The sequence below is a fragment of the Alexandromys fortis genome, unplaced genomic scaffold (genome assembly GCF_014885135.2).
Source record: "Alexandromys fortis isolate MF-2015 unplaced genomic scaffold, M_Fortis_MF-2015_v1.1 scaffold_134, whole genome shotgun sequence".
NCBI classification, from domain to species: domain Eukaryota; kingdom Metazoa; phylum Chordata; class Mammalia; order Rodentia; family Cricetidae; genus Alexandromys; species Alexandromys fortis.
Genome location: NW_026068007.1, coordinates 285,757 through 312,121, shown reverse-complemented (window position 1 = coordinate 312,121; position 26,365 = coordinate 285,757). Strand labels below are relative to the sequence as shown.

The 26,365-nt window shown below is 39.2% G+C and overlaps 1 protein-coding gene across 5 annotated transcripts in view; it reads right to left on the bottom strand.

Moving 5' to 3' along the window:
• LOC126513311 (utrophin) overlaps window positions 1–26,365 on the bottom strand; it is a 346,673-nt gene that overhangs the window by 38,941 nt on the left and 281,367 nt on the right. For all 5 annotated transcript variants that reach the window (XM_050161608.1, XM_050161610.1, XM_050161611.1 and 2 more), the window contains 4 exons: window positions 23,807–23,892; window positions 19,910–20,067; window positions 14,887–15,053; window positions 11,355–11,466 (listed from right to left, as the gene is read on the bottom strand). In XM_050161608.1, the coding sequence (XP_050017565.1) occupies window positions 11,355–11,466; window positions 14,887–15,053; window positions 19,910–20,067; window positions 23,807–23,892 (523 nt within the window). The remainder of the gene's footprint in view (window positions 1–11,354; window positions 11,467–14,886; window positions 15,054–19,909; window positions 20,068–23,806; window positions 23,893–26,365) is intronic.

Genomic DNA, 26,365 nt, shown 5'->3' with positions numbered 1-26,365 from the left:
ATATTAAGATTTATTTTATTTTTATTTTATATATGTGGATGTCTTGCATGCATGTATGCCTGTGCGCCACACACATCACATATATAGTGTTGTACAGGCCAGAAGAGGCCATCAGATCCCCTAGAACTGGAGTTACAGGCAGTTGTTAGCAGTCACGTGGGTGCTGAGAATCAAACTCAGGTCCTATGAAAGAGCAGCCAGAGTTCTTAACCACTAAGCCATCTCTCCAGCCTCCATCAGAATGGTTTTAAAATTTCATCCAATTACTACTTAATTGGAGCAAATATAAGTCACTTCAGATAAAGTATACTTTGAAATTATCTTTGGCTTCAATTGTGTATCTATATATTAATTCACGTGCATGAATCCCTGTGTTCTTGCTCCATGTTTGAAACTCTTAGCTTAAATGCTGACCCCCAGCACTTCAGACACATTGATAAATGACGGAAAGGCATTTCCTTCGCATTAATGTGATGCACAAACAAAAAGCAAGGCCTAGGTGCAGAAGGATCTAGAATTCAGAAATGCCCGCCCCTGTGCTATTTATTATGAAGTGACTCCTTGAGTAAATTGCTTTTCTACTTCAGCTGAAGAACCATTCACTACTAGTGCCAGAGATCCCCAAGGCACCACAGAGAAATGGACTGTTTACGATGATGCCAAAAATACCCAAGGACAAAACACAACTGCTAATTTCAGACCAATTTAAATCAAATAACAAAGAGAACTGAAAATAAGCCAAACTACATTTATTTTTAATTTCTTAGTGATTTTCTTGGTCAGTTCATAGCTCAAACAACAATATTATCTATGTCCATAAGAAACACTTTCATTAGGTTTTTAACTATTAAATTCAAACACTAATAAGTTATACAGAGGGAAACACGGAAGTTTAAGGATGTAAATCAAGGTTATATAAAAATGCACGATTGTTTGACACATGAGTAAATAACGAAAGGTGGCCTTGTGCATCGTGTGCAAACACTGGAGTCACTGATATAAGCACACTCATTAGCAAGCTTTACTCATTGAAGACAGAGCTGAGGGTTGTATGTAAGCTTCTCAGTGGTCCATCTCATTATTCACAGGACTTGGGGACACTAGCCGGGAATTCTTCTTTTCTAATGATAAAACTAACCCTGGATTTTTGCTCAGTTTTTGCTGATTCCAACAAGTTAAAATTCTGACACATTTGAATTCTATGACTTGGTTGAAATCAGCAAGAGAATCTCAGAGCCTTTGGGTCGTCACGGAAAAACAGGAGAGTAAAAATTAAGTAACAGTGACAGAGTCACCGAGGACAAGGACGGTAATAAGCCACCGGTGGAAAGTAGAGCTTGTTGCCGCCATAAGAGCTAATGGCACCATCTAAATGCTCTGGACTTGCTGAGAAATCACGGTCGGGGAGATAAGAGCTTAGGAAAACCACTTTGGGATGCTGAAGTCAGAGAAACAGCAACAAGGCTGCAATTTTCGCATATTGGCCAATATCCCAAAGCGCATCTGAAGAAGCAAGGCTGCCAACCCAAACCATGCCAAGTCAACAAGGATGAGATCAGCACTTCAGCATTTCCATACAGTTGGCTTTCACAGCCCCCACCCCACAACACACCAATGTTGGCAGGAGGGAGGAGACAAAGCAACCGGTGCCAGTTTGTCCCTTTTTATCCTTGTTCTTTACCTTTGCCAATACAATTTTAAAAGGCACAAATTTAGCTTTAATTTTAAGAGGATCTGTTGTTCCCAATATAGTAATTTGATTCTATCAATTTATATAGATCTTGGGTTATTTCTACATCTATAAACCCAGGGCAACAAGAATACCATGTAGCCAAAAGGCCAAACACAAATTTAAAGCCCCTCCCTACATTAAACAACCAGGCCACAATGACTTGAACTTGACTCCCATGAAGAAAACCTTCGGAGACTGACTCCTAATAGACTACCACGGCTTCTACTCAAAGGCCTACCCTCAAGAAAGACAACTTATGCTGTAAAGCCTACAGTTTAATAAGGCAGTGAGATCAGCCCTGAATAAATGACCTATGAGATAGATCAAGCAAAGTCTCCCCAGTTTATCTGTCCTCTATAAGAACTCATCTGCAGCCTCTAGATAATATACCTCACTAAATTCTCTGTTTATGTTCTCGGTGAATTCTTTTTACCTGCCCATACATCTTCTCTTCCACACTGTACTTAACATGACAAATATACCGAAATTTGTTTCGAAAAGAACATTCAGTTTTTACTATAGTACCCTTGACGTCTCTATCCTTATGTTCGGTTGACAACAGAAACCGATGGAGCTGCTGATGTGATCGCGGAACACATTGCTATTATTGGACTTTTTATATAAGCAAGCACATAACACACAATATAGGTATTTGGAAACCTTAGCTATGCTGTCAACTTTGAAAAAAAGTCTCCATTTACTGTGCCGAGTGTTGAGCGGATATACAGAAATTAACATTGAAATCAATGCTGGCCTGTAAATGTTTGCTGTTGTTCCTATTGGCGAGGAGTCACAGCTCTATTAGATATGGAAGGTCTTAGCCACACAGGTTTGACTAAAGGAAGTATTTTCTAAGTAATGGAAATACGACCACACACTTGCTTAAAAACTGTACTACCAATCTGTTTTAAGTGATACTAATTTATAATCATTTTCCATAGAGATACTTTCCCCTATTCTTCCTTTTTGTTTTTTAACAAAATCTCAGTGAAAATATCAGTATAAACCAGTTCTGTTTAATGAACTTCAATTCAATGAGAAAATTTACAGTAACTCAATCCCAGCACTTAGAAGCTGAAAGTAGCCAATATCCCTGCCCGTCCTGAAAGCAAAGATTTCCAAATATCTAGTTCCTTCATCTTGAACTAGCATGACTCTCAAACGCCTTTTCATCCTAGCCAGCCCTTCATAGCCTGAAATCAGTATGGAGCAATACAGCACTATCTCAATGTTTTATTTTCCCTGACTTGGTGGGGCCGCTGTCCCTCAGTGCATGCACACAGCCTTTGTCTGTCTACTTTGCATCCTCACTGCTGTGTACTCGACCTACTCTTCCATATTCTCCTCTAGCATGTTCGTCCCCCTTCCCATACATGAATCCTGATGATGAGGACTTCATGAGAAAAAAGGATGCTTACATTCATTGCAATTTAGTACATGTTACCCCAAAGGCATTCGAAAAACCAGCAGAAGCAGGAAGGTTGTTCTCTGTTCTTGTCCCCAGGAGCAGCTCATGAAGCCCCTCTTGGACAGGTAGGAATTACCATCATTATCCATTGCTAAGTGTTCAAAGAGTCCCATACATTTCCTATACTGGAAGCCTAATTCCCAGTGCAAGATGATGAAGGACAGGATGTTAAGACTTGACTAGGTAACGTGGGCTCTGGCACCATCAGATGCTACAGTAGAAGAGGGTTGTTACTGATCTGGGAGCCTGATAAAGTGGGTGTGCATAGCTCTTTCTGCCCCCCCCCCCCTTCTGTGTTATCTTGCCATATCTTTCAGCATGGAATAACACAACACAATTATTATTACCAGATGCAGACTTCCAGCTTGGATTTCTCAGTCTCCAAACCTGTGTGACGAACAACCACCCATGGTTTGTCAACCACTCACCTAGAGGTGTTCTGCTACAGCAGCAGTGGGTGACCAGGACATCTTTTGAAGACACGGGACCTGGAGCAGCATCTTTACAAGCACGCTTTTTATTTCCCTAGTACCACAAGGCTATATCACAATCTCTTTGTTCATTTTGACTTCCCTAACTGTCCACTCTTCATGAAACCCTTAGTGCTAAACTAAATAGGCTTCTCCATGTCCCTGGGTTTTCATTCCTTTATAAAGGCCTCAGAGTTCAGGAAATGAAAATAAAAATAAAATTTATGCCCTGAAAATGCTAAAGCATGCATGGATAGCCCATATATGGGGGTTCTGTTGAACTTGTCCATTTTGGGTTTCATTGTCTAAGTTGAAGAGGACGACTGACCACGTGTCAGGAAAACTTGTCATTAAATGAATTTGTGTACATTTGCTATTCTGCCTTCAGCTGTGACCCTAAAAACAGGAAGAAAAGATATAATTTTCCTTCCTTTGCAATTTGCCTCTCTACCTCACCATCTATAACCAATGTGCTCCTGAAGCCCTTTTTAAGATACAGTGCCACACAGCTATAACCTGTCATTCTCTGGAGACACAGTGTTGATGCTCTAAATGCCACCTCAGTTCTGAAGCCCTCTCCATTCCATTTTGGTTAAATATTGGGATGTGACTATACCTTAGGCCCTGCCAGAACTCAAAACATCGTTCATTTTAAAAGCTATAACTTGAAGGGAAAAAAAAATCTCTTGTTGACTGGACCCTTTGGAGCCTTCCTCTTCCTTTCTTGATAAAGTTTTGCTCACCCCCAAATTTTCATCTCTAGCCCCTTCACCAGCATTAGGCTTATTCAGCATAAGGAAAGTGTGTGACATTCACAGTACCATAACTACTTGTGAACGTCTTACTCCTTTGGCCTCCAACTATTATTGTGTAACCCGGAAGCTGCTGAGCAATGGCAGAGCCATAGATAACATCTTGGTCAATTAACCTTAGCTGTGCTCTGGTGGCAAGGTAGCAATCTTTACTCATCTTTGGTGACCCCGGACCGACCCGAGTAGAGATTCTAAACATTTTCCATTCTCCTTAGCATTGAATCCTATGCAGTGGTCACTTACAGTGAGCAATTGCACGCACTCTTATAAATCACGTGCACGCCACCTCTCTGAAGTGTAAAGACACCACTAGTGGCGCCAGCTTGATGAAAAACAATCAGAAGCTCATTAAAGGAGCTAAAAGATCAATACTAAGTGATCTACAAATCCCACTTCTGGACACATATCCAAAGACATCAGCTTCTCAAAGAGGTGCTGTACTGGCAAGTCCAATAATGTGGAGTCAATTTAAATACCCCATGATACATGAATAAAGAAAATATCAGAGAGAGAGAGAGAGAGAGAGAGAGAGAGAGAGAGAGAGAGAGAGAGAGAAAGAGAATTAGTCGTAGAAAAGAAGGAAATCCTCCCATTGGTGACAACACGGATGAACCTGAGGACATGATACTGAGTGAAATGACCCAGATATACAAAGAGAAATATTGTGCATATTTATACATAAGTCTTATTTATATACAGAATCTAAAAAAGAAATTAGAAGTCAGAGAGTAGCCTGGTGATTGACAAATCTGGAGAGGAGCTTGGAAATGGAACTACATCTAAGATGTCAATTGTTATGTGAGTCAGCTCCAGAGCATCATAGATGGTACTGAAGCTACAGATAACAGTGTATTGGCCCCGGTAAGATGGTCCTGCAGTTCCATCCCCTCCAAAGACCAAGGCTGAAGGGCTGCAGGTTCAAGGTCGACTTGGGCAACTTTGAAACTCTATCTCAAAATGAAAATGCCTTTTAAAAGTTCTGGAACAGAGAACAGAGGTAAAGTGGCTGTCTAGTATGTGTGAGACCCTAGGGCTGGGCTGCCCATTATGAAAATAAAATTCAACCAAAATTAAAAATGCCATATAAATTAAATTCTAATGTGAATTAAAAAAAGACCTTTGCATTCTGTAATAACATGATTGTTTTTCTAACTCAAATTAAATTTTGTTTAGTCACAGAAATGATGTTTTTAAAAAAGACTGGATGGGGGAATGTTCAATACAGAGGTAAATGACTTGATTATTCAATGTGTTGGAAAGCTTTTCTAGAAGCAACAGTGTTGAAAGGGGGGATCCTTAAGGGTGGATATCCTAAGAGCCACATTTTAGCAGCGAAGATTCCTGACAAGAAACATGTTGGGCTCCCTCCCCTCTTTTTCACACATGTGCTGTCTTACCCCTCCATCTCCTACTATGAGATGATGTAAGCCAGCCCTGGCCCCATGAGGTGCTTCCAGCTTGCATTTCTCCCTAAACATTAGCTGAGCGAGAGCCTACCCATTACATACCATGTATGTACAACAACATGTAAGAGACTGAGTTTGCCTGCTGAGTGTCCCCTGAAGGTCCGTGTATTAAAAGCAGTCTCTGTGGTGTCCTTATTGGAAGTTGGTGGAAGCTTTAGAAGGTGAGGTCTGATGGGAGGCCAAGTCATTGGCAGAGTGCCCTTGAAGGGGACTGTGGGACACTGTCTTTAGTGGTGTGTTTACCACATGCTCCAACCATAATGTGCTGTCTTCACCAGAGGCCCAACACCTAGAGGAGGCTACAAGAGTTCCTCTACAAGTGTCAGTTGAGGTGTTTTTCTGGAAAGGTAGGCCACACATGAATAGAGAGAGAAAGGTGACAGACATTAATGTAATCCAAGTTGTGCTATCTCTTGAGCATTAGCTTTTATAGAGCTGAATGAAGAAATGATTACACATTTGGAATATACAATAGCAATGGGTAGTAAGAGCTGAAAATAATTTTCCGAGAAAAAAATTCCGCTCCATTTCCTCGTGTAAATATTTGATTATCACTATCATAAAATACCTTCATGAATCATGATAGCTAATTCATACACCATTAGTCTTCCTGCAGCCAAACACAAACATTGTCATAAATAATAAGCTGATGGGTTGCTGAAACATTTGGGGAGTACTGAGGCCTCAAAACGGGGTTTACAAATTGTATTTTCCAGTAATAAAAACATCGAGAGAAGGGTAAAATGTGACCTTGTAGGAGAAACAGATGAGCCAGGGATCTGGATAGGCCATTTTCTTAGCCAGAAATGGAGATGGGTTGTGAGAACTGCAAGTACCTAGATGCTTATGGAAAGGTCACATCCATTTAACACGCGGAATCACTTATAATCACTTTACATGGAAAAATGAGCTTGTGTTTAAGCCCATTTTCTAAGACAGACATTAAGCGAATTTAGATATTGGGTGCAAGATGAATGGACCACTAAAAAAAGTATACTTAGAAAGAAGACCGCAGAATGAAAAAGTAAAAGATCTAAAGAATGCAGGTGAACAAAAAGGAAAGCAGTTAAGTCGTGGCATACCACTCAATGAGGGAGTATGACTCTAAGACTCAGTTTACAAATATATCTAGGAACTTTATAAGAAGTTATAGGCTTAGTTCTGTGGTAGGTTGCTTGCCTACCATGCTCAGCGGTAGATTGTTTGCCTAGAATGTACAGGGCTCTAGGTTTGATTCCCAGCACAAGGCAACACACGGTTGTAGGCCAAGTGCAGAAACTAACCTAATATAGATGTGGATAGGATTGCTAAGTAAGTTCAGGAAAGGGCAAATGATCTCCCAAAACTTGTCTTGGAGAAGGCACTCATCCAGGAAATTAAAGGGCAATTGGAATCCCAGAAATGGAAGAGTCACTTGGAAAGGACGACGTAACAGAAATAGTTTGGGATTACTCAGAGTGGTGGTCCTCAATCTTCCTAATGCTGTGAGCTTTTAATACAGTTCCTCGTGTTGTGGTGACCCCCAACCAGGAATTTTTTTTTGTTACTACTTTATAATTGCAGTTTTACTGCTGTTATGAATTGCAGTGTAAATATCTGTGTTTTCCGATGGTCTTAGGTGATCCCTGTGAAAAGGGTCATCCAACTCCCCAATGGTGTGGCGACCCACAGGCTGAAAATCACTGACTTAGAGTTCTGTTTCATTTTGTTTTATTCCACATTGGTAGTAGGAGCTAGGAGTTCATATCCTCAGTGATTATGAGAAGTCTTCTATTTTTCTGGTGATTATTAAATGTGTATTGGTTTCAAATTGTTTGGGAATGCTAAAAACTATTAGAAATAACTGTGTGAATGGGAATAAAAACAGAAATTCTATATCAATACTCTAACCTCATCCACTTATTTTGATTTTTTTGCATTTAATATTAGAGCTTTATAATCGGCTCTCTGAATTTCTTTCTGCTATCATGTAAATATTAACATTATCTTTCTTCCCAATCCAAATCCCTCACAAGAATCTGAATGGTAAGCCAGGCGATGGTAGTGCACGTCTTTAATCCCAGCACTCGGGAGGCAGAGGCGGGTGGATCTCTGTGAGTTCGAGACCAGCCTGGTTTACAGAGCAAGTTCCAGGACAGGCTCCAAAACCACAGAGAAACCCTGTCTCGAAAAACAAAAACAAAAACAAAAACAAAAACAAACAAAAAAAGAATCTGAATGGTGTCTGTCCTGTTGTAACCTGACTCTGTTTTCATCCAGCCTTTGCTGTGCCTTGAGAGAAGAAGAGATTCACTGGACAGAAGCCAGCGAGCGAGCGAGCAAGCAAGCGAGCAAATGAGCAAGCAAGCCCATGCTCAGAAGATTCCCCAACTTTATTCAATGGTCCTTCATTGTCATTTGAAAATTCTTGGTAATCTTTGAACAGAGGACCTCATCTTTTCCTTTGGGTAAGTCATCTATGGACTAAGTGCGTCTTGCTGTGCCTCGTTTGAGGGACATGCTCCACTTTGGCTCTAAACCTCACTGTTAGCCTCAAGGGCACTGTGCGAAGATACTGAAGATGGCGCGTCTTCCTTCTGCGATGTCTGATGTTTCTCTACCCCTACTCTTTGCATAGATGCTGAGTCTCTTCACCTTCATGTTCAGCTCCAAGGTCGGCTTCTCAAGCAGGACCTGGCTCGCCTCGTCTGAAATGGCTCCTCTCATCATTCTGTCGCCCTATCCTGCTTTTCAAAGTCACTCACTACATCCTCAGTCATCGCATTTCTTTGTTGTTTCCTTGCTCAGTATCACAGATCCCCTTCTGAGTATCACAGATGCACGTATCTAATCTTACCTTTCCTGGGAGCAGCTGACAAACCCTTAGAACTGATGCTAGACACCGATTCTCTCTCCTTGAACTAGCTACAGCTAGGGCTCTTAGCCTTCTGCCCTGTTGAGCTTACAGCTATAACCTCATTCAAACGGTTCATTCTCAGGTCAAATTACTCCATCCACTCACTTTGCCCTATTTTAAAAGAACTAAACAAGCATTACCTTAGTTTCTTATAGTTCAAGGCTGCCTACTTCTTACGGCCCCCACCCCCAGCGTCACTTAAAAGCATATCTACCTGGACGGAACAACGCTGCTCAAGAAATTCACTGTTGGTTCCAACTTAAAGCAGAAGACAAGCCCTGACCATGCCCAGACAGAGGACTCTAAATCTCTGCTCTGGCCCTGAGATGAATATGAACTCTCTTAGGAACCGTGAAAGCCAGTTCTCCAAAAGGTGATTATCAGGCAAGAAGGGACCGAGCCTCCCACTCTAAGAACACTTACGCTCGCTTCTCTAACTGCAGACCCAGCTGGTCTCAGGTATCACACTGGCTGCCCTTTATCACCTTTCCCTTGCCTTCTGCTTAGCCTCACTTCCTCTTCCTCTCTCCCTGTTAACACACTCAGTGACTTCTGGGCACTAAGTGTCTGCACATACCATTTACACATGCATATGGAGTATCGACTAATTAGACTCTGTCCAGACCATGTCAGCTAGCACCTAGCTCGTTCGATAATAATGCCTGACACATAGGTAGAATTCAATATTAGTTGGTTTAGTAAATAAACTAATAACTGTAATAAATGATACTTTCTAAACACCCTTGGGAACAGTAGTTTCCTATTAATCTGAGGGTTAGGCATCAAGAATATTTCACCCACTATAATTCAGCAACATTTTCTAGAAATTTCCTTTCCACATATAAGAATCTCTATTTATTTAAAATAAAACACTAAGAATGGTAGAATTATATGTGCATATTTTATATGTGTTATGATCTGCTGGCCTGGCCTGTCACCTGGGTACCTTATCCCTTTAAGAAGACAAACCCTACCAACTTCCCCCACACACACCAAAGCAAGTGGATCTCCTGCCTCCTCCAGCCTGAGCGCTCTCTTTCTGTCCCTCTTCTGAGGAGGCAACTGCTGCCTCTCTCTCCCCTTCCTCCCTTTCTCCCCACCTTCTCTCCTTCCTCTTCCCTTTCTCTTCCATAACCCACTAAATAATTTCTATACCCATACTCTCTCTTTGTATGACGTATCTGTCTCTCCCCAACTGTGGTCTCCCTGGAGCCAAGGGAACCAGCCCAGCCGAGGCCTCAGGGGTGGCCTTTTGTGGGACCGCTGCCTCATGGGATTGGCCTTTTCCACCACCCTCTCTTTAAAAAAAGGATAACAATAGATTTATGATCCAAAAAGGTACTTAATTCTCTAAAGAAAATACATGACTATAAGTAAACTTCAGCATGACTTTTGAAGGAACCTAAGGAATAACCCTGATAGAAAAGGAGTATGATCTCAGGACAGAGCAGCTCTAGGTCAAAGAAAGCACAATAGCTGTATCCAAAGCTACAGGGGCTATGGCAAGATGGACACATTAGCAACTGTGGCAATATCCTACGGTGGCAGAGACCTCTTTTGGAATGGGATGTGGGGATCAAGTACTTTGGTCTTGAGGATACTCATATCCATTGACCTAGACCACCACTTCCAGTCATTTACTCAATGGAGATGCAATTTATATCACACATATAAAGTGCTGCCTTCTCAGCAATGCTTTTAAATGTTGCTAGCAACAGTAAGAAACCGAAGATCTAAATTTCAAAAGTGATTAGCCCAATTACAGTAATTCATTCAATTAATACTCTGTGATGGGAAGCTATTGTCTAAGGTAAAATGGGGGACAGCTATTATCTACGAAGTCAAATGGAAAACTTGGGATAAAAAATATATTAACAGGAAGCATGGTAGTTCGTGTCTTGAATCTTGGATTTTTGAATCAGAAAGCAGACGTGGGTGGATCTTTTTATATACTGGAACAAACCAGTCCAATATACATGGTGAGCTCTAGGCCAGCCAGAGCTGCATAGTGTTTTTTAAAAAAATTAAGCCAAAGCAAATTTACATATATATGTAGATTTTTATAAAATTTGAACATGTAAAGAGATTAGAAGGCAATTTGTTTAGAAAGTAAACCTATGAATATTTTTGATTTCTCTATTTTTTGTTTTGATAACGTGCAAGTTTCTTTTAGAAAACATCCCTTAAAAGTCTAAGAGAACCACAGCTGTTTTCAGCAAATAATTTCATTTTCAACACAGGCAAGTCAGTATCAGTTTCTTTAACTTGCTTAAAAAGAAGTTAAGTCTGAAGCCAAAACACCTACTTATAAAGTCAATAAATCACAACTGGAGTAACACAGAAATTGTCTTAACTAATTCAACACATGAAGAACACATACTTCAAAGGAAAGAAAACAACAAAAAATTACACCCAGAAATTCTTTAAAGAGATTTAAAAAAAAAAGTCAAGTAAAAATGAAATGGATAAAACGTCATCCCTTGTCAATTGGTTCAAAGCTCTGAACTCACCGGTATACAGTATTCCACCATTGGATAATGTAATTTGTGTCCCTTTGCTGTTCTTCCCGAGAAAAAGCAACTCTGGCAGACGTCATAATTAAAATGCTTTAGGCTTCTATACCTGTGGTAAAGAAAAGAGTGGCCGTCACTCCTTTTACTTAATCTAAATTCAATAAAGAGCGCCATTGGTTCAAATCAACAGTTGATTAACCACAAGTAGAAAATTTTGTATCTCAGCATCAATTTAGAAGTGACAATTCATTTTTTAATGATGGGGGCTGAAGAAGAACATTTTTGGAATTTACTTATTTATTCCCAGAAAGTGAAGGAAGTAGAAACTTGGCTCATAAGCTGTTTTATAATTTTTGATTAAAAATTCTTTCTTTATTCCTGAGAATTGCATGCAGGCATGCAATGACACATGGCAAACAAATGCAAGTGTGTCTTAAGAGTCTCAAACATGCTTGCAAATGTTTACACACGATGCAAAGGTCAAATATCAACGTCAGGACATTCTGCATGATATCTGAATGTGGACAGAAAATGATAGAGGATGTTAAGAAAATGAGTTGGATAATTTTAATATACCAATTAGATTACAAATAAGAAATGAATATAAAATTCCATCACAAGAGCATTCATTTTTATAATGAAATTTTTTAGGTTTTGTTTAAAATAGTCATTAGTTTAAAAAAAAAACAGTAGGAAATACCCTGTAGGTGGCTGAAGAAAGCATTGGCTGCTCTTCCAGGTGAGGACCTGGGTTTGATTCCCAGCACCCCCATGGCAGCTCACAACTGTTCTCTAACTCTAGATCCAGGACTTCCGACACTCTCATACAAACATGCATGAAGGCAAAACACCGATGTATAAAAATAAAAATAAACTAAATAAATACCCTGTAACCAGGGACATGTTAAATAAAATCCTGATTATTACATAATCTTGAAAAAAATAATGTTTCAAGCTTCTCATAGGAAAAAAAAAAACCAAAAACACTGTACATTGATGTCTGTTTGCAGAACCAACACTCTTAGTTTTCCACTTCTAAGGGGCCCAAATGGAAAACATCCCCCAAATTTTCCAGTCAGGTAAGATGGCTGGTGGAACTACAAGATATACATTATAGCTGTATTTATAGGGGGAAATATACATGCTAAAACTAGAAGAGTCAGAATGTAAGAATAATGTAAAGGTTATGCCAGGCTGGTATTATAAACTATTAAGTGATGAAGGGCTTTTTAAAGGGACATGAAAAACCATTTGCAAGTTATCTGGAGACAGTCTACTTCCACCAGCTGTGTGATGTCCTGGATTGACATATCCCTTATACTAATATCTTTCTACCTATTGGCATAGATTGACAAATATGATTGACATCGCCTTGGCTTAGCGGAATCTTGTTTCGTGCTGATAGCTCTTCCTTTTTCTTCATCAGTGAGACACTCTTACACTGTCAGCACATTTTAGCAATGTGCTCTGCTAAAAATACTATTTCTCAGCCTTGCTTGCTGATGGTGGTAAGCAGGGCAATCTAGGGTGAGGTCTTGGGCCAGGGTTCCCATTGGGATATTAAGGGACTGACGCAATGGGGAAGAAGAACACTCATTTTCTCTCCTTGCTAAAGATGGAAGTGACATCCAGGAGAACCAATTTGCTGGTATGAGGTCACTGTGAAAATGCAAGTCATAAGGTGGAAATAAGAGGGATTATAAGGGCAGAACTGAGGATCAAGATAGGCCACACCAGTCTTGGGTTGTCTATCTTTGTACTGTGTTTACATGAAAGGAAATGAGGTCTCTTATTTTTTTTTATTTATGTGGCTGTTGAGTAGCTGTGTGCAATTTAGCTGAAACCATTCTCAGCTTGATAAACACCCTATAGATCTAAAATTTCATTAAAATTCAATTTTAGGGGTTGGAGAGATAGCTCAGCAGTAAAGAGCATTGGTTGCCCTTCTAGAGGGCATGAATTCGATTCCCAGCACCTATGTAGTGAATAACAACCATCTGTAACTCCTGCTCTGGGGAGACAACACCCTCTTCAGGCCTCCACGGGCATTTCATGCATATGGTACACATACGTGTAGGCAATAAAATAAATAAATTGAGAAAAAATTAAATTCAATTTGAAAGTAATTAGTAGAAAATTCTAGCAGTTTCACAAAAGTTCAATATGCAGGAGCTGCAGAGATGGCTCAATGGGCAAGAGTGCTGGCTGCTCTTGCAAAGATTCTATATTTGGTCCCCAGCACTCATGATGGATGGCTTATAACCAACTGTAACTCTAGCTCCAGAGGATCTGACACCCTCTTCTGGCCTCCATGGCCACCCCCATAAATGTGCACATATAAACACACAAACAAAAATAAATCTTACACTTGTTCACACATGCATACTTCTCCTGTATCCACTTTATAGAAAATTTCAATGTTGGTTGTATTCTTAGTGTATTACTGCATCAGGCTGACCATAACTAATAATGTTATGAGCAATAATAAAAAGAGCTTGGTGTTTTCTGTGTAAAGCATTTACTACTCTAGACACTAACGTAGTAACTATTCCTAAGAGAAATCAGAAACCCCCGGAAGAGAACATAGTATAATCTAGGAGGTCTAATGCATACTTACCCCAAGAGGAGGTGGAAGAACCAAGATGCATAAACTCTGTGACAAACATGGTGCATAGGCTCCACATGGTCTCCTCTAGGTCATAAGCCTTGACTCAATGAGAACACTACAAGATGGACTGGGCCATGCAGTGACTGGCTCAGTCAAGCATGAGAATCTGAGTTCAGATCCTTAAGAACCCATACAAAAATGCTGGGCTTAGTAGCATGCATCTGTCATCAGAGTACTAGGGACATGGAGACAGGAAGATGCCTGGAATTTGCTATTCAGCTGAGCTGAATTCCAGGTTCAGTAAGAGTTCTATATAAAAACTAAATTGGAGAGTGATGGAGGAAGATGAAGATACTTGACATCAACCTCTGGTCTCCATGTACATGCACAGACATCCTGGAGTATGTATGTACATGCACACACAGAGGAAAAGGTGGGAGGTGGAGGGAGAGAGAATATACTTTATCAGCACTAATAATGGGCAGGTGTAAAGGATGATTGATCACAACAAACTTATCAGAGGTAACATGGAGTTATCAGTTCATATTTTACACGCTGCTCCTATCTTACTAAGTTTGAATCCAAGCAACATGGAACAACCAAGAAATTTGACCAAAATGATGTGTATATAATCTACAATGCAATTATCCTGCATGAAAATTCCTATGGCCTCAGTAAAAAGATATTCATAAAAAAAATTCTCGATTCCGGACTAAAGCATTTTACTGTAAGAACAAAAATAAGTTTGCATATAGATGATGAGAATGAATGTCACTTGAGAAGGATGGACAGTGCTGAGCATCACATGTACTCAAGAGAAAAACCACCAAACAGGAAATGAAGAAGGATGAGAAGCATACCACAAGACCACACAAGGAGAACAGAAACCATGGAGTCATGGTTTCTCTTATTGCATCTCACCTGAACCCAACAATTGGACACTCTTTGCAGATGTTGCACTTGGCCTGATGCTTTGCAGTCTCCGCAGCTGCCACGCGATGCAGAACCGGCAACCATACCATGGACTGAGGTTCTAAATGCATCCAGTCTATAAACTCCTTCACACTGATCTCTGGCTTGTTGTTATTCTGGGGAAGAGACAGAAAGTGAAGAACAGCTTTTCAGGGAAGCTGCAGCAAGTGCTGCTGCTGCTGCTGCAAATCTGCACAAGAGAAAAGTCATGTGACTCTAATTCAGTGACGTCACAAATAGGTTCTTCAAGGTAAGAAAATTTTAGAAACTAAAATCAGAAAAATGCAGAGAGAAAAAGGAATTATTGCCACATAAAAGAGGGAGGGGAACCATTTCTTAATGCTCACATTTTATTTGTGTGTTTTTAATGTACATAACCACAGGTACACTTTCATGTATATCTACATGCACGCAGAGATCAGTGGTCAATCTATCCACCTTGCTTTTGAAACAGGGCCTCTCATTAGCCTGCAGTTTATGGGTAGGTTAGAATATCTGGTCATTGTGTACCAAGGATGTTCTTGTCTCTCCCTCCTTGATGCTGGGATTATAAGCATGTGCTCTATGCTACTGTACTAGACTTAAGTGTGTTATGGGGATACATCTCAGGTCCTCATGCTTACACAGCCAGCACGTTACAATTGAGCCATGTACATAGCCTTTCAATGCTAAAATTAAGGAAAAAGGAGCAAACAAACAAAGAATACCAAAAACAACAATAACAAAAATAGACAATTCCAGGTAATCTTCCACATACATCCTTTAATTCTGTAAAACTCACTTATCTAAGACAGTGAACACATGAAGGTGAGGACTCACTGATAACCCAACAAGTGGAAGGCAATTATAAATGCTGAGTAAAGGAAGTTGTTGCTGTGTCATGCCCCTGTTCTGTCAAACCATCAGACCAGAGGCTGGCTGGTACAAATACACTTCATAGGCTATCCAAGGTTATCAAGATATATCTCAAGCCTTCCTCAAGTCCTAACATTTATGCCCAAGAGCAGGGGTAAATTTTACCAAGTGCCTCTTCCTACTGTGGTTGAGGTCATTCTGTGCACTGACATATATGCAAATAAATCATATATATATATATATATATATATATATAATGTAGTATTTCTTCTTTCTAAAATAAGAAAGAGATCCATTATAAAATGTAATAACCCATGACATTGATTCTCCTCAAAGATACAATGTGAGCATTTTTTCTCAGCAGCGATAAATCATTGGCTATGCTTTGGAAAAATATCTTTAGGCTTCTAACTTTATGCATATGGATGATATCAGTAGCATTTATAAATGTGCTTATGCACAGTAAGCATTTAAAAAAGAAACTGCAGCTCTTGCCCAGGTGAAAATTAGCAACTCAGATCACAGAAAACTTAGTACATGATTCTTTGTGTATGTGTGTGTACTTTTTCAGAAAAGATGGCTGTTTTTGTAATACCTTCATATTAAAAGATTTTCTGGACAGAGAATATTGAGACATTATTATTCATTCAATAAGCAAACATGTATTAAAGTCAATATAATGTTCAATGTATTATGAAGGGATAAGCAACCATCAGATGTTTATGTTCTTCTGACATATATGGGGCAAGCTGCTCTTCCACCAATGCTGTGGGATAATGCTCTTGTATACTGTAAAGATTTGTCATGCGTATTGGTCTAATAAAATGCTGATTGGCCAGTATCCAGAGAGGAAGTATAGTAGGGGCAACCAGACTAAGAGAAATCTGGGAAGAGGAAAGGCAGAGACTCAGTTACCAGCCAGACTCTGGAAAGAAAAAAGGCAGAGAGTTAGTCACTAGCCAGATGCAGAAGATGTGGCTAAGTACAGACAAAAATTAAAGGTTAATTTAAGATGTAAGAACTAGTTAATAATAAGCCTGAGCTAATAGGCCAAACAGTTTATAATTAATATAAGCTTCTGTGTGTTTCTTTGGGACTGAATGCCTATGGGAATAGGTAGAACAGAAACTTATATCTACAAATAGTGCCCAATGTCAAGCTCAAACCCAAAACATTGAGATTACGAGTCTCATTCTCTACTAGTGGATATGATAGGATAAAAGGGTAGAATCTACTTTGAAAGAAAAAGGAATGATATAGCTCTGATAAGATAAAAGGTAGTTTATTGAATCTATTTTTAGAAAGCAATTACTAGGTTTAAATGTTTTACATTGGATTAGTCTTTTGTATGTTGTAAACAAATTTTTCTATTGATACAAATTTGAGATTTATTCTGTTAGAACATACTGTGCATACATTTCTACTCTTGTTCAAAGTATTATACCTACACAACTCATTTAACAATGTAATTCAAATTTCTAGTCCTTGAAAATTATTACTATTAACTGTTTAGGACAATAAAGAGATACAGGTTAGTAGTTAATCATATTATAATCAAATTTGTAGTCATTTTAGGTATGTTTTTAAGATAAAACAGATATATTTTAAATGAACAAGTCATCGTCAAACACTTCAGAGACCTAGAGAATATGGCATTTAAGATATTTTAATAACATATATTCTTTCTTCTTTTCTCTCTCTCTCTCTCTCTCTCTCTCTCTCTCTCTCTCTCTCTCTTTTGACAATGAGACATGTCTGCTCCTGGCAGTATCAATCTACTTTAGAGAAGATGATGGGGACTGAAGAAACTCCACATGGAGTTTTCTTTTTGTGGCAAAAGTAAGCCACTGGGCAATAAAGTACCCTTATCTCAACTGCTGACAGTATGCTGTCCTAACAGAAGAAGGAGGACACAAAAAACAGTGACTGCCAAACTTTGCTCAGACAAGGAGGGACAGTCCTTCAAAAACACTGCTTCGCACTGTTTGTCATAGCCAGAACCTGGAAAAAAACCTAAATAAATGCCCCTTGACCAAAGAATGCATAAGGAAAATGTGGTATATTTAAAAAATGAAGTACTACGGAAAAAAAATGACATTTTGAAATTTGCAAGCAAATGCATAGAGCTAGAAAACATGATATTGAGTGAGGTAACCTAGACCCAGAAAGACAATTATCATATGTAACAAAGAAAAACAGCTAACAAATCACAATCCTAGAGAACCTAGACAACAATGAGGACCCTAAGAGAGACATACATGTATCTAATCTACATGGGAAGTAGTAAAAGACAAGATCTCCTGATTGGAAGCATAGGGACCACGGAGAGAGTTGAAGGGGAGGGGAGAGGCAGAGAGGGGAGCAAAGAAAAATGTAGAGTTCAATAAAATCAATAAAAAAGGAAAGAAAAACCCTTTTTTATAGAAAAGTCTGTTGGATACTAAAGGTCTATAGGCCAAAGATGGATGCCCCAAAATTACAGAGCAATTTTGGGTGACTGTTCAAGCAGCCAGCTGTTTATGTCCTTTCTCACAATGTTTTGAAGTCACTTGCTTGCACTTCTTGCTTACTCAGTTAATATTATTTACTTCTTGAGTCTCTGAAAAAGTTGAAGACTAGATAGTTATAGTTTCATTGTATGTGAGACTCAGAAAAGAATTTCCCTAAAGCAATGCAAAATATATAAGGTTGAGAGATATCAAAAGATAGTTTTGGATGATAATGCAAGTTATGATAGAAAGTAAATTAGGTACAAGACTTTGGACTCACCAAGATAGGATAGATTCAGAGTATTTTTCTCCAAATTTATCAAATGCAAATGGACTAGACATTGCTGATATATTTATTACCTGTATATATTATATATAGTTACTATACTTATTGCATACTTTTTCTTAAATTATAGTCTTTTTAATTTTTTATTATTTTAGACAAAAGGGGAAATATTGTGATATTTTATTTATGTCTTATAAATAAAACTTGCCTAAAGACCAGGAAGTAAAACTAAGCCACTAGAGGCCAGGCAGTGGTATCACATACCTTTAATACAAGGTTTTGGGAGACAGAGGAAGACGGATCTCTGTGAGTTCAAGACCACCCTGGACTACACAAGATCAATGCAGAAACAGGCTCACACTTTTAATCCCAGTACTAGGGAGTCACACGCCCTTAGTCCTAGCACTAAAGAGGAATATAATTGTGATGAAACAGGAACTCATTCTTTTTCAGTCTGAGGACTTATTAGAGGTAAGAGCTCTCTAGTGGCTTGGCTGCTTTGCTTTTCTGCTCTTGAGGTTGAACCCCAATATCTGTCTTTGGGTTTTTATTATTTATGCTATACACCAACAGGCAAGTGTTGTCAAAATTTCTTCACTCAGCATGTGTCAAATCTGCTGGAAATATGATCTTCAGGTTCTCAGTCTCGAGAACTGAGGAATTCATTTCTGTTGTTCATAAGTTATCCAGTTGGTATATAGCAGTCTCAGACTAGATATAAGGTATGTGATAGGCACAGTTTTTATCTTCATGAAGCTTAGGTTGTGCAAGGAGAAGGCAATACTAAACAACTAATTACACAACTCAGTATGATGTCACACAGGAGTGAACAGAGAGAGGGAGAGGACATGAAAGTAGGGAGAACACCCTCATCTGACAGGGTTTGAGGGGGACATTCCGAGGACTCAAGAGCTAAGTCAACATGTCAAAACAGAACAGGACACATGGGAGAGGAGGGCGAGTCTACAGAAGAAGAGAGTATTCCAGACAGAAGAAACATTCAGACACAGGAGGGTGTGGAAGCAGGAGCCCAGGAATGAAATGGGTGTGATGGAAAGCTGAGAACAAAGGGATGCGTGACAATAAATGAGAACAGAGCCGGGGTCATTGGAATTCAGATATTACACTTCAGTTTACACTTCCTGAAAAAGACACAGATCTATGCAAGCTTTACTCTTTGAATCAAACATGCCTTAAGAAAGAAAGAAAATATCAGCTAAAAAGGACTGGTACCCCAAACTTCCACTATTTGATTCTAGCACAACAAACTGATTTGCTTCTTGGAAACATCTTTAAATTCCTTTCTCAAAACATCCCACACACCCTTGATGCTCATGCTTACCTGCTGGAAGCAGCTTCGAACACTGGGCTCAATGTTACTGCCCCCAAAGGCTGCTACTTCCCCCAGCTGCCGAGGGATCTGGATGGCATCATGAAGAAGCAAGCCAAGCTGCCTCTGGTCACACATCTCTGTTGGCCCTGCCACCTCCTTAAAGAGACCTACAAAGAGGGAGAACAAGACATTACCATCTACCTACTCAAAGTGTGGCCTTATTTAAAGCATATTTTCGCTGATATGGATTGAACTATGTGAACTTGAAAACAAAAAAAATGTGAGGGGAAATGATTCAGATCAGATTATTGGTAAGTTTGAAATCTCTTAATCTTCTATCTGCAATCAGACTGTAAGTGCCATACGTCTACGAATAGCCTGATATTATTTTCAATACATATAATCAGAAGTATTGTTTTAAACACTACAAGTAAATGTACATCAATTAGTTTTATGGTCTCTGTAATATATTCCCTTAAGAAAGAGGATGAGGAAAAACAAAGATTCCCTCATGATTTGTTAAAGGACATAGTTTATAAAGTATACCTTTACATTTATCAATTGATTTACCAACTTTTGTGTTCACTCAGAAATTCAATATTCTATGAATATGTTTCATCTTCTTTTCAGTATATCTATGTTCATATCTACTTCATATTGTAAATATAAAGATGTAAGGAGCTTTAGCTTTTCATTTTAGGAATTTATTAGCTACATAAGCTATTTTTGTTTTCGTCTATGTAATGAAACAATTTTTCAATATTAAGTCTTAAAAATGTTTGTATCTTTTGTCTTCTTTATGCTTAAACAAAACAAACACTAATTTGTTTCCTAAGTTTCCTAAATCAACAACACAAACCCCCTTCCCAGGATATTTATCTTAGATCCACTATTGGTAACATTTTGAGGATCACAGTTATTACAAGATTCCCATTCAAGAAGCTAATCTAGTAAAGGAATTCACTTTTTCAACAGGGAAACACAGCTAATTAAAAACAATCCCCTCTGTCACAGAAATTGACACCTCTGAGAGGCATTTTCAAGTCTAATGGCTCAAAAGACATGCTATCTAAATGCTCTTCATGTGGTGCTAAGAATAGAAGAAAGAGGGATAAATACTTAGGAGGTTCTACCAAACTATTTTCAAACAATACTTGATAAGTTAGCAGGATATAAAATGTCATTCTCCTCTTGTCAAAGGGGAAGGAGGCCAGCTTTAACAGCGTCAACAGTGAAGTTCCAAACTGAAGCATACTGTGTGATATTGACAGAGCAATTATCATGACATATAGCTTTAATTATAAGCACGCAAGAGGAAAGCAAATTCATTTATGATAAACTTAATTTTTGTTATTACTTGTTCACTTAGATTTTCTTAGAGATCAAACTGTTTCGTTATTTAAAAAAGACTACTGAACCCTTAAAACATTGGCCCAGAATTCTTATAAGCATGTTTATTGTGCATCTACATACATGTGCACCGATCTTTACAGAGAAGTGCACATTGGTAAGAGGATCAAATCTGCCCAATTGTCCTCCTTGGAAGCAGAAAGTTATGCTGCCATAGCACTACGAAGGTGAGACTACTCACAGACGCTAGAGAAATGAGGGTCACAAAGTACAGTTAGTTGTACGTTTTCCTTATTCTAGTCAGACCCAAAAAGCAGTGTGAGGACTTGAAAATGGGCCACACATGTTGTTTAATTTAATAAACAACAACTAAGAGACACACTCGAATAAATTGACCCAGAGGAGGTGCAAAGAGCTCTCCAGAAGACGCTTGGTGACCGTGTTTCTGCTGAAGTCAGCAAGCTCTTAGCCATTTGCAAGAGGGCACATGGCATGCCAGATCCTACTCCACAGCCATTCCCATCAACACACAAGTCATAGGCACCAGCAGCGAGAAGACTTCTGACTTCAGCCACCACAAAACCTGCTTTCATACGGATGGCGCTTGCCACTGAGTCGGAACAGCAATTTGTCTTGAATATTAATTCTCACACAAGAAGTAATCATGAAGAGATGTTCTCGTAACACTGGGGAAATCAAGAGTGGAATCGGAGTTGCTAAGGATCTCAATAGAAGAAGTAAAACTAAACCTCGGAACATTTCCAGAGCCTCAATATTGAGGCAAAGACATAGATTAAAATTTTAACCCTAGAGATGTCTTATTTAATTATGTCCTAAAACGGCATCCATTGCGCGTGGGTTATATTAAATAGTAGGAACTTGCTAGACTTCCCTTCTTCTAGGGCTGTTGCTTCCCTCTCCAATCTGAGCATCTAGTGCTGTTTTGCAGAAAATGCAAATCTTGAGTTTGAATTTACATTTCATTTTAGTGTCCACTCAGCACTATGATGTAACTGCTACATTTAAAGTCCCAAGTCTTCCAGGGACTTTATATGAAAACCCCGAATCACAGATGATTAGGAAGAAAAAAATCTTTTCCTAATTTTGGAGCACTGATTTTTCAGTTATCATTTTAGAAATGCCAAGTTCTCAGCTTTGGAAATCGTATCTTTTCCTGATAATGATGAAAACTCCTAATGTTCTAAACAAAGGGTCACCAACCAAACTTTATGTAAGGCTTTCCTTTTTTCTCTCCAAGGCTTGCAAGACTCACGCACAATCATACACCCCCACCTCCTGATTCCACAGTAAGTTTATGCTCTATGCAAATCTACATCGCTTTCCTTAACATTTTTGTCAAATTATGTAAGAAAATCATGCCTTCGGGTTCTAGGCTTGGCACTCAAAATCAAACAATCTAACAGTTATCCCTAAAAATACATGATTTTGAATGCAGCATGCTTTTAGCGAGACAAAATTTAGCTAAGTAATATGATCAATGACCAAATACCTTCATTTGGGGAAAAAGTTGATTTTCTTGATTCTGGGGCTTGATCCAGGGTCTTGTGCATGCTTAGCATGTGCTGGACCACTGAGTTATTAATAGAGCCCCTTACTCTCACTCCTCCCTTGTACCCATCTATTGTATTTTGATGTTTTCTTATTCATGAATTATCCTCCATCCTCTCTTCCAAATACACAGCTTTATCTGCACAGAATCATCTAGAAATGGGTTTGGCAGTAACAAGTTACTTATCTTTTATGGACAAATTAAACTAAAAGATAGTTACCATGGTGATGAGTTTGGAGACACATGAGAATGGTGATCATTTATTTGATCATTGCTATCTTTGGCAACTTGCAATATATTATCTCAACTTCCTTTCAATGTTAAAATTGTTGGCTTCATCTTTCACCCTTTGAAATGTAGCTCAGTGCACCAGGAAATAGAAGTAACATTACTGTTGGCGAGAAATACTCAAGGGGATCAAGGCACCTACCTAGCAACTCTTAGTCACTAAGTGGGAGAGGTACAAATGCAGACCTCCCTCGCTTGACCATGCAAAGATCTATTTCAGCAGTTGAGAGTTAAAGGGGCCCCACTGGTTGACTGAATGACTATAAACAATCAAAATAAAAATTAAAACCATTTATCATGTCAAAAGTACAAAATATAACTATTTAGAATTAATGCTACTAAAAGTTTTAGTCCCTCTTACCTTTCTTTTCCTTCTCTTTTCTTTCTTAAAATCATTGAATATAAACATAAGAAAAGAGGAAAAAAAAGAGGGGAGAAGGGGTTTGGAGTCACACACACACACAAAAAAAAAACAGGTCTAAAGATGTGACACTGACATATTTGTGCACGGTTCTTCCTCCATCACGTCACCTGTGACCCTACAATTATCAGCTTCTCAAATCGCACAAACCTGACTCTCTTCGCCTGAACTGGGTTCTTTAAAATGGGAACTAGCATTGCAGCAAGCCACATAAAGCCAGTGCTCAGTGAATGGATATTATTACTGGAAGGACTATGCTATAGAAGGTCTTACATACATCTGTATTTTTCTTCTAGGAGGCCTTTGGAGAGAGACATCAGTCCAATCTTCAGGCTCTGCACTCTAATTTTTCCAGTTCGACCCCTGAAATTATAAGATGGGTTATACGCATTTGAAAATATATACTGGATGCTAAATTCTTGAGAGAAAGGCACCACAAAAGAAATGCAAGTTAAAGATACAACTTGTCTTTTAGTTTTAACAATTACTGTCAAACCTACACCACAACTTCATTACAGAGTGTATCAATGGTCTTCAACCGAGTCCAGAAAAATATACTGAAGTGATTTTCCACACAAAATGCAGCACAAGAACATTAAAAGAATGTAAAACAGTTAGCATATAGCCAAAACAATCTCACTTTCAAAAATACTATAAATAAAATATGTTGATCATAAATGCAAAATCAATGTATACATAAGTTACATGGAGTATGCATGCAACTTTATATAGCAAGAGAAGAATACTAATAAATTAAAAGTCAAATGTTAAAAAACTATGTAGAAAATTATATATTGAAAGCTCAGTGTTTGTAAAACTTGAAAACCTGCTGTCCTCATTTACTTTGATCTTTGTCAATGTAGTCTATAAATTATTGCAGTTTTAATAGTGAATGATTTCAAACAGGCAGGTGTGAAATCTGTATTAGGGGAAGCATGAAATTGTAATTAAAAATGGGATGTATTAATTAATCAGCACTAGGAAATTCTTTCACACTAAGCCAGTGAGACACCATTTCAATTTCACTTATGAATTGGCTAAAAGACAGATTTATTTTATCTGTAAAAGCAGGGCTGTCTTTACTCCAGTGTCTATCAGAGTATTATTAAGCTGTTACACAAGAACTGGTCATGGTAGTAGATACCTGTGATGGGAAAAGTACCATAAAATTAGTAAGACACAATGATTTTTGCAGTAGAATAACACACAGTCCAATAAAAAGTCTTATTGCGATAGTAATTGTTTCATAATCTCCATCAGTCTTCAGTTTAGGTCCATACTCAAAATTTTCTTAGGGCAGTATTCAAGGCACACATAGAGTGCACTTAAAAACCAACAAGCAAATCCTAATGCTATTATATGGGCACATAAGATTGAGTATGGTTATTTCAATGAGAAACGTCCCTGCTAGTATTTGACATTGGAACTTAGTTGATGGCGCTGTTGAGGTTTGGGAGGTGTGATGTTTGAGTGGGAATGTGCCCCATAGGCTCAGGTGTTTGAATTCTTGGTCCCCAGTTGGTGGGTGTTTGGGTAGGCTTAGGGGGTGTGGCCTTGCTGGAGGACATATGTTATTAAGTGTGGCTTTGAGGTTCTCTGGTGCTCTCACTCTTCTTGCTGTTCCAGCCACCATCCTGTAGCCATGCCTGCCACTTTCCCATAATGGCTAGGAAGTCTTGTGCCCTGGGAACTGCATGCCCAAATAAACCCTTCCTTCTATAAGCTGCATTGATCATGGTATTTCATCCCAGCTATAGAGAAAGAACTAATAGACTTGGTAATCTGTAGTATTTTAAAAGAGAGATGGTTCCACAGTTAAAAGCACTGACTGCCCTTCTAGAGGTCTTGAGTTTAATTCCCAGCAACCACATGGTGGCTCACAGCCACAGCTAATAAAGAAGTCAAAATCAAGGCTGATGTGGGAGTGATTTCTTACTAATAAAGAAACTGCCTCGGCCCTCATAGGACAGAAAATTAGGTAGGCGGAGTAGACAGAAGAGAATTCTGGGAAAAAGAAGCTGAGAGAGAGTCGCCATGGTTCTCCCGCTCCAGACAGACGCAGGTTAAGATCCTCCCTGGTAAGCCAGCTTGTGGGCTACACAGAATATTAGAAATGGGTTAGAACAATATGTAAGAGCTAACCAATAAGAAACTGGAACTAGCCGGGCCAGGCAGTGTTTGAAAGAATACAGTTTCCGTGTAATTATTTCTGGGTATAAACTAGCCATGCGGGCAGCCGGGTGCCGGGGACGCAGCCCTGCCGCTCCTATTTCAACAGATGGCACCCAGACGTGATGGCTAAATCCACTTAAAAACCTGAGAAGGCTTAAAAATAAGGGAGAGAGAGTTTAACACAGATTTTTGCTGTTTTGTTGGTGGCGTGCTGTAGAGAGATTCCTGATTCAGCAACAGCAGCAGAGAAAAAAAGCTGCGTCATTTTAAAGCGCGGCTTCCTGGGGCTATGCTGCCAGCGTGAACTCTGGCTTTAAAGCATTTCAAGGCTTTTATGGGACTGGATGTTTCTGTTCCCACTTGGGATCGGAGGAGATTGCTCTGAGACCTGCCGATGGCTCAGCGTTCCCTGCCTACACCTGGGCAGATGGCGGAATCAGGCTTAGGCAGGCGGAAGAGCATGGCGGATTCCTGCTGCCATACAGAGACGCGTTTTCAGACTGCGCAGTGCTCTGCGTGTCAGATTTGGCTGTAACTTGGATAAAAAGAGTTTCTGTGCTGCACACTCAGTCTCAAAATTAAATTGCTGATTGCGGCTCCAATGTAAACTGCTGTTTGCCTGTAACTGTGCTCAGCTCAAAAGCACCAAATGACTCTGAGGCAG